The 17,087-nt window shown below is 41.3% G+C and overlaps 1 protein-coding gene and 1 pseudogene across 2 annotated transcripts in view; one reads left to right on the top strand and one right to left on the bottom strand.

Moving 5' to 3' along the window:
- The first annotated feature begins 2,127 nt into the window (after nt 1-2,127).
- On the top strand, nt 2,128-2,284 carry LOC148355325 (U2 spliceosomal RNA; annotated as a pseudogene).
- Nucleotides 2,285-6,345: 4,061 nt separating this feature from the next.
- The window catches only part of ano8b (anoctamin 8b), an 88,393-nt gene continuing 77,651 nt past the window's right edge, over nt 6,346-17,087 (bottom strand). For both annotated transcript variants that reach the window (XM_088348826.1, XM_088348827.1), the window contains one exon: nt 6,346-11,806. In XM_088348826.1, the coding sequence (XP_088204952.1) occupies nt 11,111-11,806 (696 nt within the window). In that variant the 3' untranslated portion in view covers nt 6,346-11,110. The remainder of the gene's footprint in view (nt 11,807-17,087) is intronic.

Below are 17,087 nucleotides of genomic sequence, written 5' to 3'. Positions count from 1 at the left end.
CTGGGATACATATGCCGGCGTTTCATTTCTCATCCAATGTGTCAATCATCATTTGAATCGATCACTATTGGCTAAAGTCATTCGGAGGAAAAGGGGGCGGATCCTTTTTGTCATTTACAGGCTCGCATAGGCTAAAGGTGCAAAACAAAGCCTGCAATTGGCCGAAAAAGATGAATGTGAATAGCAAGTTTGGTTGTCTACGGCATAGGAAAAACATGTTTTACTATTCTGTATTTGTAAATATTATACTCTCCTGGATTTACTACACTCACGGATATAAGAGGACCATGGTTGCACATTATTATTGAACGCAACGAATTCGGTGAGCTGCTCCGGCTATATATTTTCCCAGTATCTTGTTTCAGAATGATCTCGATGTTTCTGTGATGGGTCTTTTTTTAAATTAAACTCAATTCCAAGTGTTTATTGTCATATGCATAGTAAAGTTGCGAGCGAAAAAGAAAATAGAAACTAAGGAATGGTTGGCATTTCTTGAATCCCAAGACTTTAACCTTCCGAATGATATTTGGAACGATGCATTTGGGTGACATCGTACAGACGCCGCATCCGCACGTGTCTACGACACGCATTTGCTTCTTTGCAAGGTTTCGGAATGTTAAGAGGGTAATAAGTTTGACTGAATCATCTGACTGTTTTGTCGACGTTCCCATTGTAGCGCCTTATAATCCGGTGCGCCTTATGTATGGAAGATATAGGATCAAAAACTATTTTTTGGGGGTGCGCCCTATAACCCGGTGCGCCCTATAGTGAGGAAAATATGGTATTCATTTTGAATACTATACCTATTTTAATTTTTTATAAATATTCTTAGTTCGAGAATTTTGTATCTCTTTAACATAGCATAATCCATACCTAGTAGTCCCTGCCATGTTTGTCTGAGCCAGGGTCGGCAACCTTTTTGGCCCAAAGAGCCGTAAAAGCAACTATATTTAGATTTTTCTTTTTTTTTTTTTTTCCCCGAGAGAGCTACAACATATATTTTAAGGCCAAATTCGATGAAACCCCCAAACCCGCTGTCTTCAGAAATGTTAATTCTTCAGCACATTTTTTGATAATTTGTGGGGGAGGGGGAATGCTAGTGCTGTGTGTATAGCTCTGCCATTCATACAGCTCACGCAATTAAATTGCTTTGGGATCTTTGCTAGAGTCAAGTCATAGACTGCCAACACAGAAGCTCTATGCAGGAAAGGGCAAAGCCGACTTTACTTCCTCAGAAGGCTGGCCTCCTTCAACATCTGCAAAAAGCTCCTGAAAATATTCTATGAGACAGTAGTGGCAAGCGCCCTCTTCTATGCGGCAGCGTGTTGGGGAGGCAGCGTCAAGAAGAAGGATGCCTCTCGTCTCAATAAACTGGCTAGGAAAGCGAGCTCTGTTGTGGGCAAAGAGCTGGACAGCCTAACAACAGTAGCTGAGAGACAGGCACTGAAAAAGCTGAGGTCAATCATGGACAATCCATCGCATCCGCTTCACAGCATTATCTCCGGACAGAAGAGCAGTTTCAGTGACAGACTGCTGTCACTGTCTTGTACTACGGACAGACTGAAGAGATCTTTTCTTCCTCATGCCATGAGGCTTTTTAACTCCACCCGGCAGAGTAAAGGCCCACATTAAACCACACCACCTACATTGGATATTACTGAATCTTACTGCATTATGTGTTCTGTGTAGCACTATTTGGTTACTCTATATAACATGCTAAAGTGGGCATTTGCACGTCACACTGGGTATTTGTGTATTGTATTCTTTTGGCTTTATTGTTGTACTGTTCTCAGCTCAGGGATGCTGCTGGAAATGTGAATTTCCCTTAGGGGATGAATAAAGTATCTATCTATCTATCTATCTATCTATCTATCTAGAGAGTGTTTGGGTGGTTACAGTTTGTTGTGTGGGTTTCATTATAAAGTGTTTCAAAATGAACAATAAACATAGATTATTTGGCAATTTGCAGACAAAACATGGTCTGTTGGTATGACACCTTAACTCTAAACTAAGACTATGTCCTTTTTATGCTTGACCCAAACCTTTTATCTGTTAGTGATGTCACTGCACATGCTTCAAACGGCTATGCCTTGTTTCTTGGACTGTATTGGGTATGGGTTAAAGTCCTTAGCTTGGCCTTTGGCTTTGATGCTTGGCCTTTTGTGTACTTTCTATGAAGTCACTATCTTTGATTTTTGCATTCCGGAGATGGAATATGAGCTTGCTCTGTCCACTCCACGCATCGGCCCGGTATTGCAGTACCTCCGGGAACGGTGCATTCGCAATGATCGCAGCAAGGCTTTAGGGCTAGGACCTTAGCTTGGCCTTTTGGCTGAGAGTAAGTAAGTGTCTCGGCTCCGACTTTTGACGGTGATCTGCAGACCGTTCTACCTACCGAGGGAGTTTAGCGCGACCATCATTACTGCCGTGTACGTGCCCCCCAGCGCTAATACGAAGGAGGCAATGGACGTTCTCTACCGAACTGTGAGTGAACTGCAGCATGCTTACTCCGAGTGCATTTTTATTGCGGCGGGGGACTTTAACCAGGCCAATATGAAAACAGTTCTCCCGCATTTCCATCAGCATGTAAACTTTGCTACAAGAGGTAGGAACACATTAGACCTGGCCTACACAAACATCAAAGGTGCATATAAAGCAGCCCCCCGCCCCCATCTTGGCTCATCAGATCACCTTTCTATTATGCTAATTCCAGCATACAAGCCCCTGCTGACCAGAGAAAAACCTACAGTGAAGCAGGTGAGGGTGTGGTCTGAGGGGGCAATGGAGGCACTACAGGACTGCTTTGATTGCACTGATTGGGACATGTTTAAATCGGCTGCCACTTACAACAACAAAATAAATATAGATGAGTACGCCATTTCTGTGTCAGCCTACATCAGTAAATGCGCAGAAGACGTCAGCAATAACAAAACTATATGCACCCGTGCCAATCAGAAGCCCTGGATGACTGCTGAAATACGAAAACAACTAAAAGTACGGAACCTTGCCTTTAGATCTGGTGACAAGGAGGCGCTGTTATCAGCGAGGGCTAACCTGAACCGGGCTATCAGACTAGCAAAGCGAACGCACAGTCAAAAAATCCAGGAACGTTTCCTCAGCACAACCAACACCAGGGATATGTGGAAAGGCATTCAGGCCATCACCAGTTACAAGCCAACCACCGCCCCAGTGCAGAACACTAGCATGGACTTTCTGAATGACCTCAACAAATTCTTTGGAAGGTTCGAGGCACAAAACGGCACCCCTGCAGCGAAAGCGGTTCAAAATCAGGACGAAAGAGCACTCCACCTGGACTCATCTGACGTGAGGAAGACCCTGAGAAGGGTCAACACAAGGAAGGCTCCAGGCCCGGACAACATTCCGGGGCGGGTACTTAGGGAGTGCGCCGATCAGCTGGCTTGTGTACTAACAGACATTTTCAACACCTCGCTAGACCAAGCCAAAGTACCATCATGCTTCAAATTTGCCAACATCATCCCAGTGCCAAAGAAACCCCAGATCTTATCACTCAACGATTACCGGCCCGTTGCACTGACTCCTATCATAATGAAGTGCTTTGAGAGACTGGTTAAAGAGCACATCACCTCCAGTCTCCCCTCCTCATTCGACCCCTTTCAGTTTGCCTACAGGACAAACCGCTCCACCAGGGATGCCATCTCCTCTGCGCTTCACCTGAGCCTGACACATCTAGAGGAGAAGAACACCCATGTGCGGATGCTGTTCCTGGACTTCAGTTCAGCATTCAACACCATCATCCCACAACATCTGGTAGACAAAATGAGACTCCTGGGTTTCAACACCCCCCTGCGGAACTGGCTGCTGGACTTCCTCTGTGACAGACCCCAATCAGTGCGGATGGGTCAGAACAGTTCAGATGTCATCTACCTCAGCACGGGCTCCCCCCAAGGCTGCGTCCTAAGCCCCTTGCTGTTCACCTTGATGACACACGACTGCGTCCCTAGGTCCGCCACAAACCACATCGTGAAGTATGCTGACGATACAACAGTGGTGGGCCTCATCAGGGATGACAACGACCTGGCCTACAGAGAGGAGGTGGAGCAGTTGGTGGGCTGGTGCAGGGACAACAGCCTGGTCCTGAATGTCGACAAAACTAAAGAGATCATTGTCGACTTTAGGAAAAACCAGCCCAACCATGCCCCACTTTGCATCAACAACAAGGCTGTGGAGGTTGTCAGCAGTATCAAGTTCCTAGGGGTGCACATTACAAACAAACTCACCTGGTCCGTGAACACTGCATCACTGGTTAAGAGGGCACAGCAGCGCCTGTACTTCCTGCGGAGGATGAGGAGAGCCCACCTGCCCCCACCCTCCCTCATTACATTCTACAGGGGCACCATAGAGAGTATCCTGACCAGCTGTATCTCTGTGTGGTGTGGAGGCTGCAGCGCTACCGACTGGGGTAGTGTGAGGAGGGTAACGAGGACAGCAGAGAAAATAATCGGGACTACACTTCCCTCCATTCAGGACATTGGCCAGAAGCACTGCCTATCCCATGCTAAAAACATTACCGGGGACCCCTCTCACCCCCATCATGGACTGTTCACTCTGCTAGCCTCTGGGAAGAGGTACTGCAGTGTGCGATGCAGGACCACCAGGCTCCGCAATAGTCTAGTCCCCCTGGCCATTAGACTGTTAAATGGTCAATCTAACATATAGTTAACTTAAATCTAAACGGCTGCTAATCTGACTTTTTGCACTACTGGCAGTTTTTTATAGCTTGCCACTCCTTGCACATTGCTCTCTGCACTATTGTAATTACAGCGTTATTGTTACAGGGTTAATGTTACTGTGTACCTGACTTGTTAACCTGACTGCCCATTTTGCACATCTGGTTAGCTACTCTTCTTGCACTATCGGCACTATGGTAAAATACTATACGTAGCCAAAATACAATACAACATTATTTATATCTGTACATTCAAGGAAACTGTGGGGGTCAGATGCATCGACATTTCGTTCTGTATACACGTGTACTAGAATGACAATAAAGTAGATCTGAATCTGAATCTGAATCTGAATCCTAGGCTTTGTAGCGTATTATGAACTGACTGATAACGGATAATGAATAACGAAGATAGATCAATAACCCTTAAAAACCCCAAAACCCCATATAACTATACAGTAAATTCTTCTGCAAAAATATGTTATCTCCGATCCCTGCATTAGACAATACAGTGCTATCTCATGCTTTAAAAATGCAGGAAAAAATAAAAAAACTTAGAGATGAAATACATGTTGGGACTACAAAGAAGACTCCAATGCTATTTTACCCTAACACAAAAGGGGATCGAATTTAATGATGAAATCAGAGAGATCAAACAAGAACTAAAAGCTTTGGCAGAAATAAAGAGTAAAGGCAGAATGTCACACTTTCACTTTACCTCCAGAAACCTTGTTAGAATATGATATGGTGAAATTGTGAATGTGTTTAATTGCTGTTAAAAGTGTCGATAATTTTTTTTCAAACCTCATATTATTAGAATATGATATAATGAAATTGTGAATGTGTTTAATTGCTGTTAAAAGTGTCACTAAAATTGTTCCAACAAAAAAAAAATACAGTTATAGCTCGTGGTCAAATATCATACAATGTACAGTACTTTTCAAGCACTATATGTGATCATATGCATTAACTCTGTGTAATATTTGACCACTAGATGTCACTGTATCGCGAAGTCCAACTAAAAACGAGTACAGCACAGTACTACAAAGCACAGGGAAAATTACTAACTTCGGAGACTTGAAGAAACCAAAGTATTTCATTTTGCCTCTCACATTTTTGCCCAGCCAATCACAAGGTTTTTGGTTCTTGGAGGTACCCATATGCAGCAAGATGATAGTCTTGTCAGGTCTCTGGGGGTGAGCCTCATGTTATGTAAAATTATATCGACCTACGAGTATTTTTTTTAAATGCCAGTATATGATAGTTCATGTGCATTCTTTTTTGATTCAAATCAATATATTTTTTTAAAGAATAATTTTTTTACCACCAGGAGGCACAAAATAATAGACAATGTCCCCTTTAAAATATTTCAAGTGCAAGTCTTTTTCGCATATTTGATAAATATCTGAATGAAATATATAAGAAAGTTATCCAGAATGTTGGCACAGTACACATTCATCTTGTGTAAAACTATATTTTTATGGACAGGGACACTGGGAACAAAGGCGCCATCAAAACCATTTTTACAAGTGATACCCTTTATTCTTTTAAACTTCCTGCAAGACAGATTAAAAATCCTGGGTCCCACGGGCTATAGTTTGCCCTCCCCTGTTCTACAAAAAAAAAAACATACCGTGATGTAAATTTGAAATAGTTTTATTGACGTTTTCAGCTCTTAGAAAAATATGACAAAATAAAATAAATACACAGTCCAATTGTCTTTTAAAAGAGTTTTTGTACATTGGAAGAGCTTCATGATGTGTTAGGCAACAATGGATGATGTTCTGCATTTATAGCGATGTCGACAGCCAGACCCAAATCAAATGAGTCTTTCGCTGCTGATTTTATGCATTAAATGTTCCAATGTTGGAGTTAGTCCTTTGACACACCAATTTGTGAGATATGACACACTTGTCCAATGTAACATCGAAACCAATGCACAAATCTTGATGATAATGCGCTATTTCTGCAAAGAAAAATGCTACGGTGAATTTACATTGTGATCTACATTTATTGTAAAATATGAAGTTATGATTTCCCTGAAATTATAATGACACTAAATACAACTTGTCATAAGTAACTGGATCTTTTCTTCACATTGGTTAGCCCTCTCAAGCTTGTATATTAAACACTAGGCCATTCACTGATACAAATGTTCCTATGCAACGTCTAAAAACATCATACACAAGAACTTGAATGTATGTAGTAGAGGTCGCTCAAATATCGGCACGATATTTGGGAATTTGAGGGAAATCGGGATCGGTATTTTTTTATTAGATGGGCCGATTATTTAGGCTCGGATGCAACACAGTCTCTCCCTCTCTCCTGCCTTGTCTCTGATGCTACCCACTCCGTGACTTCTGATTAGGTGACTGGGGGCGGAGTCATTAAAGCAGGAAGAGTAACGCTAATTCCTGAGTCCCGACATGCCTGTGAATCAAGATTGCCGATGAATCCGTTGTAGAAAAGGGTGTGTATTAAGAGATAGCGTTTAAACTTTAGTTAACTAGTTTTAAGGAAGCATGTTCAGGCGGAGACTAATATATTAGCTCTTATCATAACATTAGTTTGTCAATCAAACGTGGGTTTGTGATTGAGAGCATAAAAAGCACGCTTAAGTGAAAGGCTGAGTGATTAGCTGTTGCCATAACATTAGCTTTCTAAAACGGGGGGGGCTCAGAAGCGTCTTAGGGTGGCGAAAATATTGAAAAGATTTGGGAATACCTTTAAGAAGATGGTTGGAGTAGATGATCTTGGGACGAGGAGGGAACTGAAGAAAGTCTCCGCTACAAATATCAGTTATCTCCTCGTAATGCAAATAATTGGTAGCGGTATCGACCCTGAAAAAACCCATATCCTTCAATCCTTAGTATGTAACATAATTATAACTCCCTTATTGCAAATATGGCATCAATACAATTTTTTTTCTGTGTGGGCTGTACAAAAATCTTTAGGTAAAACTTCCCGATGACACATAATAGAGAAACTGGGGTGGAAACGAGGTTATGCTTCTCTCTTGCGAACAAGAGGACGACTCGGAAAAGAGTGGCGAGTGAATCCTTCTGTTGCGTAACAGACAAATGTCCTCTATTATTGCCAAAATCGTTATCAGAGCCAGCGTGATGGGAATGCATAGTTGATGGTTCTCAAACACATGCTGCTGCTAACAACAAAAAACAGCAGATACCGTCTGCTGGAAATTGTGCAGAACAGAAAATTTTACCAAATGCAAGAACAGTAGTATGAAGAATAATACCGCTTTAAATTGTTACAAAAAAAGTATGCAAAGTAGACTTCCATGGAGTTACAATCCTGCCATATGTAGAAATTCATGTATATATTTCTACAATGATACATTATTAATAAACGGAACATATAAATGAATCAAGCAATACTGAAAAGGTGGAGTACGTAGTTTGAGGTGTCAATATATTTTCTCTATTAGGTATGTGTTAACAAAGCCCAACTGAGTTCAAAGAGCCCTTGTGCTTTATTTCCCGCTGTGCCACTCTGCTTTTATCTTTCATCAGAGCTGTTCGGGGCGGAGCACATTGGGTATGTGGAAATGGGAATGAAGAGAGTGCCTGCTAAAGACGCTTGCAGGTTTGTCCGTGGAGTATAAAAATGGTGAAAGTAAGAAAAGGCCTGCTTCTAGTAATGTCCAAACTCGGCAGGGAGTGACGACGTTTTCAAATTCCGCACCAGTAAATATGATGATTTATCCATAAATTAATGCATTTTGGGGGATTTAGTTTTGTATTTAGTTTCTTGGTCATTTTGTCACAACAAAATGTTATTCAAATGAGGGGCGGGCCTAACTGGCTGAGCTTTTCACCCATAGTCTATTTGTTCATCACAGATCAGCCAATAGGTGAAAGGCAATCGGACCACCTTCGCATTAGAATAACATTTTGTCGTGAAAAATAACACGACAAGACACTCGATAAAATTCATGACAAAATACAGAAATAAATAAATGACAACTAAATAAATAAATGAATACATTGCATTTATGTAACATAGTTGCTGATTTAATTCTATTTTAATTTAATGATATGGCATATATGTATAGGTATTTATTTCTTGATACATTTATTTCGACATTTCTACATATGGCATAGACTTCTGGCAGAGAAATGCAGCATTTAAAGGGACAGTGTGTATTATTTGACCTCTAGATGTTGCCTTATTGTGTACAACGGAAAACGAAAAGCTAAAAAAACACAGGAAAGATTAAAAACTACGAAGGCTCAAAATGACCAAACTATTTTCTTCTCATGTTCTTGCCACCCATTCAAAAGGTTTTGGGTATACATAGCAGCAAGACGGCAGACAATTTTGTCAGCTTCCTCTAGATGAGCTAGTGTGTTTTGCTCCGTTTTAAAATGAATCTTGTTTTTTTTTTTTTTTAAAGAATTCACGGTTTCCTCCCACATTCCAAAAACATGCATTTCAGGTGAATTGGCCGGTCCAAATTGTCTCTAGGTGTGAATGAGCGAGTGAGTTGTCTGTCCCCGTGTGCCCTGCGATTGGCTGGCAACCAGTTCAGGGTGTCCCCTGCCCACCGCCCGATGATTGCTGGGATGGGCTCCAGCACCCCCGCGACCCTACTGAGGATAAGCGGTGCAGCTAATGAGATGAGATGAGACTTTCTACCTATAGGAAGCACACAAATAATACATTGTCCCTTGAATGCAAAACATAACATTTGCTGCCAACTACAAAATGTTGTATAGAATGTGTCACTTGCTATTGAGGAGTATTCAAATTTGCAGAAGGATGACTTTTTTTAAAAAGCCCATGCACAAAACAACGTTGAGTTTTAATAAACATGTTTACTCCATATTAGCGGTTTCTCCAATATTTTCCTTTATCCGTTCCTTTTACTTCTTCAACTCGCTTTTGAGAAACAATGGCAGCCGAGCTGTTATTTCAAATGGATCCCATATCGCCACAGATGGAATGATGTGTACAAAGCTTAGACCTCGTCTGGACTTTCAAAATAAAGCTGGTGAACTCATCAAAGATGCTTTGTGACAAGAGAAACTGCAGCACTACTCCAAATTAAAACACTCATTATATTGCTTTTCTTTTTCTCCCCACATTAGAGGATCCACATATTTTACAGTTTGAAACGAAAACTAACACTGTCTCAACACTGATCGGTGATGGCTAGGAAACACTTATTTAGTTCATTTTGAGATCCTAATTCTATATTAGAGTTTCCCTTTCATAGCTTTCAACAATGCTCATATTGGACCATGGAAAGTATTTATAATCACAGTTTTGTTTGCTTTAAAGCAGGGATGTCAAACTTGTTTCAGTTGGGGGCCACAAAAGCCAGAAAAGAAGGGCTCACGGGGGCCAGACGAGTAGATAAGAGAGAAAACGAGAGAGCCCGAGAGGGAGAAGGCAAGACTGACAAAGAGAGAGAACGAGAGAGACAGAGAAAGAGAAAAAGGAAAAATAGAGAGAGAGCACAATAGAACAAGCGAGAAAGACAAAGGGTGAAAAAGAGGATAGAGAAAGAAAAGGAAGAAAGTAAAATAAATAGTGTGAGAATGAAAGAGAAAGAGGGAAAGAACAACAAAGAGGATGAGAGAGAGAAAGATACAAAGGATGAGCGAAGAGAGAAAAGAGACAAAGACAAAAAAAGATAGAGATGGATAATAGATAGGAAACCAGAGGAGAAAAGAGAGAAGGACCGAGAGAGAAAGAAGGAAACACAAGGAAAAAATTGAGAAAGTGAGAGAGAGGACTATAGGTCCAGAAACAGACAAAGGGCAAAAAGAGAGGATAGAGAAAGAAAAGGGAGAAACAAAGAGTAAAAAACAAAGTGAGAGAGACAAAGAGGGAGAGAAAGAGAGATAAAGAGAAAGAAAAGGATCAGAAAAGAGAGAAATAAACAGAAACACAGATAGAAAAGAGAAAGAGGAAAAAGGAATAGAGAAAAAAGAGGAGAGGCAAAAGAGTGACAAAGAAATATACAGTGTGAAAAGAGACATTAAGAAAGAGCGGGAGAAAAAAGAGTGCAGGAGAGAAGGAAAGAGAAAAAAGGAGAGCAAGAAAGAAAGGGTGAGAAATAGGGGGAATTGAGGAAAAAGAGAGGGAAAGAAAAGCACGACAGAGAGAGCAAAAGAAATAACGCTCCAGTTGCTTTGCGAGTAGCGCCTGGTTTTGATGACTTCAAGTGCACATATTTCAAACTGCAGCTCATTTTTCTCTTAGCGGGCCTGATTCCGCCCGCGGCCCGCATTTTCGACACCCCTAAGAAACGCAGCTCATGCATTTCTTGATGTATTGCAGACATAATGTGTTTACTGTGTGTATGTTGTGGCCGCTAAAATGGTCATTGTTATTTTCTTGAAGCAAAAGAATGGAGTCTGCCCTTGCCACAAATTCACGCTAAACTTTGGTGCTCAGAGGGTCCGAGTCACTCGAATGTCCGTCCTCCGACTCGTCCCCTCCAGGCGAGGGGATTTCATCCGGAACGCCGTTCAAGTCCGACCTGGACGGGGGTCTCTCCGACGTCTGCGATGAAGATCCTTCCCCGGGCCTCGGGATGGGCGCCCCGTCGGCGCACGGGGGCGCTTCCGATTTTCCGAAATGGAACAGTTTCCCGGGATTGAAGGCTTTGCTGGGTGACTGAGAACGCTCCTGGGAGCTGCTACTTGATGAAGCGCCGTTGGCGGCGCAGGCTCCAGGGGGCGCCACTGCGGGCTCCTTCTTATTCTCGGGCGATTTGAGGAACTTGAAGCTGAGGAAGCCCGGCAGTTTCGCTTCGGTGGGCGACTGCGGCGAGCGGGCGCTACCTGAGGAGAACTTGCTCTGCAGCGGAATGATCTGCTTGAGCTTCATCACGTTGTTGTTGGCCAAGAGCGAGCTGGGCCTTTTGGGCTTGTCCGAGCCGCCTCCTCCGCCGGGACGTGATTTGCCGCCGTGGTTTTTGTCGTGGTGATGTTCCCCGGGGGCGTCGCCCTTGTGCTCGTCCCTGTCCCTTTCCCGGCGGGCCGAGTGCTCCATTTGCCTTTGCCGATCCTCTTCCTCCCTCTTCTTCCGCTGCAGCTGCTGGTAGTGCTGCTGAGCCTGACGCTCGTGCTTCTGCCGAGGAAGCGAAACGCACATTCCATAAAACTGCACTATCGATTGTCAGTTATTAACAAGGTTGGGTAGGGTTACATTAACTGGATTACTTTCAAATACTTTTGGATTACTCCAATACCAAATATGCTAATAAAAGACAAAAGAAACTAAATATGAATCAAATTATGACTCACAACACGTGGTAAGCTTTCTCTCCTGGCTTTGATCTCTTTGATCTCCGGCAAAACTAACATAAAATGCGACAGAAACAAAATGAAAATCAATCCAAACAGCTTGCCAACATCATTTTTGACGTTCCATTACTCCCCAAGCCTGCACAAAATTTTGTCATTTTATTCATATTTTGTTTCTTTTGTCTTTTATTAGCATATTTGGTATTGGAGTAATCCAAAAGTAATGGAAAATAATCAAGTTAAAGTAACCCTACCCAAGCCTGGTTATTCAATACCGTATTTTTCGGACTATAAGACGCACCTAAAAACCCCAATTTGGCCAGAAATTTTAAAGTGCGCCCCATATCTCGGTGTGCCGTGTTTAGCGCAGAATACGGCAGATAAGATTGGAAATGAATATAGTAATTATTGGTATGCGTTATGACAGGTTTTATACATTTTACGATAAAGGATTTTATACAAGTTACATTTATTGAATGCAATGAAGATTTTTTACAGAGAAGGCTTAACTTCAATGACGGGTCACGCCGAATGCGAATGTTTTGTTTAGTTCTGTTGATAACAGGACTCTGGCGGAGAAGGCCAGGCACTGATTTGATAACCGCTCGGTGTCCAGACATCGAGGCGACGAGGTGGAGCCCACATGAGCGTTCCTGGCCCGCCCATGGGAGGAGCCGACACGCCAGCTTGGGAGAAAGACGTGGGTCGAGAGAAGAACTTCAGAAGATCGAAGATTGAGGGAGAACGAGAGAGAGGCTGGACGAAGACTAATTCGAATAATTCGGCTAATTCAATGGAATTCACTAAGTTAAATACTTATTATTTGTCAGAGATAGACATTATTAAGACTATTTGGTGGCTGTATTTACACAGATAAAATACATATATATTGTTAACAATTATTCGTGATACCAGGAGCAAAAGTACTCACAGCCTCCATGTTCGTTGAAAGAGAAAGAAGAGACCGCCCCCAGAGAGGGCGTGGTTTATTATTCGTCAGTGTAAACAGCCCACACATGAGCACGACTTCAAAATAAAAGAATATAAGAATGATAAACGTACAAGAGATATAATTAGACTGATTATTGAAACGTTGTTTTATGTGTGTGTGTGCGTGTGTGTGTGTGAGAGAAAGATTGTTTTTGTATTTAGGAATATAAAAACAAGTTATTTACATAATAGAAAATTCTGAGAGATTAACATCCAAAACAGCCACCTTGACAATCTGCACCACTAGTGGCCTAGTGGTAATTTGTTGGCGTTTTTACTGCCACTTCTTGGGTTGGATTCTCATTGCATACAATCTTTTGCGATTTGGGTTAGCGGCATTTATCAATGCATTGTAGCATTATGTACCCATACACACGGAAGCTCTTATTGTCTTACTTTCTCAATTCATGCGCCTTATAGTCCGGTGCGCCTTATAGTGCGTCAAATACAGTAAGTTTGAATTTCAGTGTAGGTATGATTTTAACGTTTTAAAAAGCCATGATAACAAAATCTAAGTTAAACGAGACTATAAACACTGACATCTTTTATATTTCGGTGTCTGGAGAGGTCACGTTACGGACAATTTTCCGTCATTGATTAGCGAAAGAGTTGACGGGAACAATTTTAAGGCCACCCTTCATTTTGACGGGTTAAAAATCGGGCCATAAACATACTTGTTAACCTCCACGGCTCCATGCCCTATTTTCGTATTTTCCCTAACAAAATACCAAATAATCTTACACCATATTTTTTTTTCCAAACCTTTATTTATGTAGTTTAACATATTATATTATTATATATATGTGTTTCGTTATATCATGTATATTGTTAATTAACATTTTGTTGTGAGATCCTGAGTTGCACGACATGAATGAGGTTTATTATAAAAAAAATAGTTCAAAAATTAAGTAGCTTGGACGTTCACTGTAGAAGGAAAAAATACATGCAAATATAACTAAGCAGAATTTTCTTATTCAACTATTATTCATTTTCTGACCACAAATCTTTTTTCCATTTTCTCCTTTTATACCTTTTTTTCTTAACTTCTTTATACAACAATATGGATTCGTAATATAATGCATCAAAGCAAGTGAGCCTTTCATGAGTTGAGCCGAAAAAGCCTGTTCTCTAAAAAGAGACTGACTTCCTTTCACTACATCAAACGCTCGCTTCGTTTGCTACGGAAAAAAAAACAATACCGAGATAGAGGCTACCCCGGCGAACTCGTTTGACTTGATTGATTTGCCGTTTCGTGATAGTCGGTGTATACCGGATGGTACCCATAATCGACAAATTTGCGTTTTTCCGTACAGATTTTCTTGTACGTCGTACACGTCTTAAAATGCATAATAAACGTACTTTGTACGCCAAAACCGTACAGGTTGACAGGTATGCATAAAAAAACAGCAGGATTACGTCCTTAGGAATCTAGCGTGGCACTTCAAGAGAGAGAGAGAGAGGCAGATAGACGAACAAAGACGGCCCGTCAAATGTGTTTTGTATTTTATATAAGTATCCACACATTGTTTTAATATACATTTTTATAAACATTTTAGGTTCAACCCGGGTTGAAAATCTAGCATAAAATGGGGTGGATGACAGGATCTGGGACACTATCATTTGTGCTTTACTGTGCACAAATTGACAAACAGCAGGAGTGTCAAACTCCTTTTAGCTCAGGGGCCACATGGTGGAAAAGGAAGACTCAAGGGGGTCCGACTAGTAAATTAACGGCATAAAAAGTATGCCTTAACTGTTGGCGTGAGGATCTTTCAGAGGTCCCAATTAACTTACGATTATGATTCAGAGGTGTGGGATTCATTTATGAACTGATTATTGAGGGTTTTATCCCTCATTTTTATTTTTCATTTGTAAACAGAAAAGCAAAATAGTTGAATTAATTTCCACTACAGTTTATTTAAGACTAATAACTCGTGTTTATTGGAAAGTGACAAAAACAGAACACAAACACTAATTTCGGTGCGAATGATTTAAATGATTGATTTAATGATTTAAAAGTCCGCTTGTTATTTTTTGAATATGTTCATTTCAATTTGAGAACTTTGCATTTGAGAACAATTTCATTTCTATTATAGAAAGGAGCTCAATATTCTCTATATTTCCACAGAGACACTAAGATGTTTTCTTTTCCATTTTGTATTTTCAAATCCAAATGCTTACCTATAATTTTCCGAACACTCGGGATGAAAAGTGTCATTTAGAAGCAAATGTTGCGGTTAAGGGAGAAATCCACGCACCACACTTGAGCGCAATAGTAGTCAATCAAGTCATGTTTATTTGTTACACGCTTAATTCTAAGGAGTCTCAAAGGGCTGGGCAGACCACAGACTATTAATGACTTAAACAGCGCAACCGTGACTTCTTTTTTAGCTAAAATAACATCGGGACTGGCGTTTCCTCAAATATCCTCTGGTTGATAAACGGTAGTCAGCAAACACAGCTACAACGGGTTGTTTGTTTTGGGGGTGGCAACATCCAGAGGACATATTCAAAACTGCAGGTCATGGTTTGACGTAATGGCGCTCGTTTTTCTCTGGTGCTTCTCCTCTCAGCATTGTCTAGCGCACAGGTGTCAAACAGGCGGCCCACGGGCCAGATCAGGCCCGATAAGGGATTGAATCCGGCCCGCGAGACAACACTCAGAGAAGTGCAAGAGAAAAACAAGCTGCAGGTTGAAATATGTCAACTTGATGTTGCCAAAGCCAGGTGGCTCTCACAAAGACACTGTACTTGTATTTATTTCTCTCTCTCTCTCTCTCTCTCTCTCCCTCTCTCTTTTCCACCCCTTTTCTCCCACTCTGTCTCTTTCACTCTCTGTGTCTCTCTTTTTCTCTTCCTTTGTTGCTCTTTGTCTCTTTCTCTCTCTCTGTGTCTTTTAACCTCTTTTGCTCTAACTTCCTTTTTTCCTTTTCTCTTTCTCTCTTTCTACCCTTTGCGCTTTCTTTTCTCTTTTCTCTCCTTCTGTCTTTCTATTTCTCTTTGGTTTTCTTTCTTCCACCCCCTTTCTTTTCCCCCTCTCTCACGACTTTTTACCTTTTGTTTCTCACGCGCTCCTTTTCTCTCCCTCTTTCTCTTATTTATTTATCTCTTTTTCTTTCTTTTTAATCTACTAGTCCGGCCCCCGACATAATGTTTTTTCTATCGTGTGGCCCCTGAGTTAAAATGAGTTTGACGCCCCTGGTCTAGCGGAACAGATTAAACCTGGTGGAGGGCCTGATCCAATCTGCGGGTTATATGATTGACACCCTGAACCAACACTTAACTGTAGGTAAAATTCAGCAAACAATAAATCCATAAATGCAGGAATGACCCCCGCCTGTGGTGGTTGTTACTCTATCGATGAGTCTACACCAGGGGTAGGGAACCTATGGCTCGGGAGTCATAAATGGCTCTTTTCATGAGTACATATGGCTCAGAAACAAAATGTAACTATTGCACATCTCTCTGTGGCGTTCCAAAGTCAAGTGATTTTATCCCGATTTTCGTCCATATGTAGCCGAAGCAACTTAATGCAGAAGTTCGATAAGAAACCATTTAAACTGATCAATAAGAACGCTGACAAACGACTTTGATTGGGTGAGCTGTACAGGTGGGCGGATCCCTGCACATAACGCAAGGCACGTCCTTCTCTCTCTCTCTTTCTCTCTCTCTCTCAGTGCAGTCTACACCGAAAGTGAATATGATGATATGCTTATCGTTTGCAGTAATTTGTGACATTTTTACAAAAGAACTTTGCATGCACATTGTTTTGAAACCGTTATTAAGGACAAATTTCATGGAAAAAAATTGCCTCAACCCTCTAAACTGAAGGTGGAAGACAAATTGTAAATGACATATTTACATTGATTTTGGACACAGGATTTGGCATTATTATCATTTCATACGTTTGATGAAATCATCAAATGACACACAGTGAAATAAAATGTGCTGAAGAATTCGCTTTTGTCTAGAGAGCGTGTTTGGCAGTTTTTTCAATTTTGTCTGAAAATATATGATGTGGCTCTCTCAATTTCTTTTTAAAACATTTTTTGCTTTTATGGCTCTTTGGGTCAAAAAGGTTCCTGACCCCTGGTCTACACGAAGCCCCCCCCCCC

The sequence above is a fragment of the Urocampus carinirostris genome, chromosome 12 (genome assembly GCF_059441175.1).
Source record: "Urocampus carinirostris isolate Australia breed hairy pipefish chromosome 12, RoL_Ucar_1.0, whole genome shotgun sequence".
Lineage (NCBI taxonomy): Eukaryota > Metazoa > Chordata > Actinopteri > Syngnathiformes > Syngnathidae > Urocampus > Urocampus carinirostris.
The sequence above is the reverse complement of the archived record's forward strand: the minus strand, read 5'-3'. Positions and strand labels throughout refer to the sequence as shown.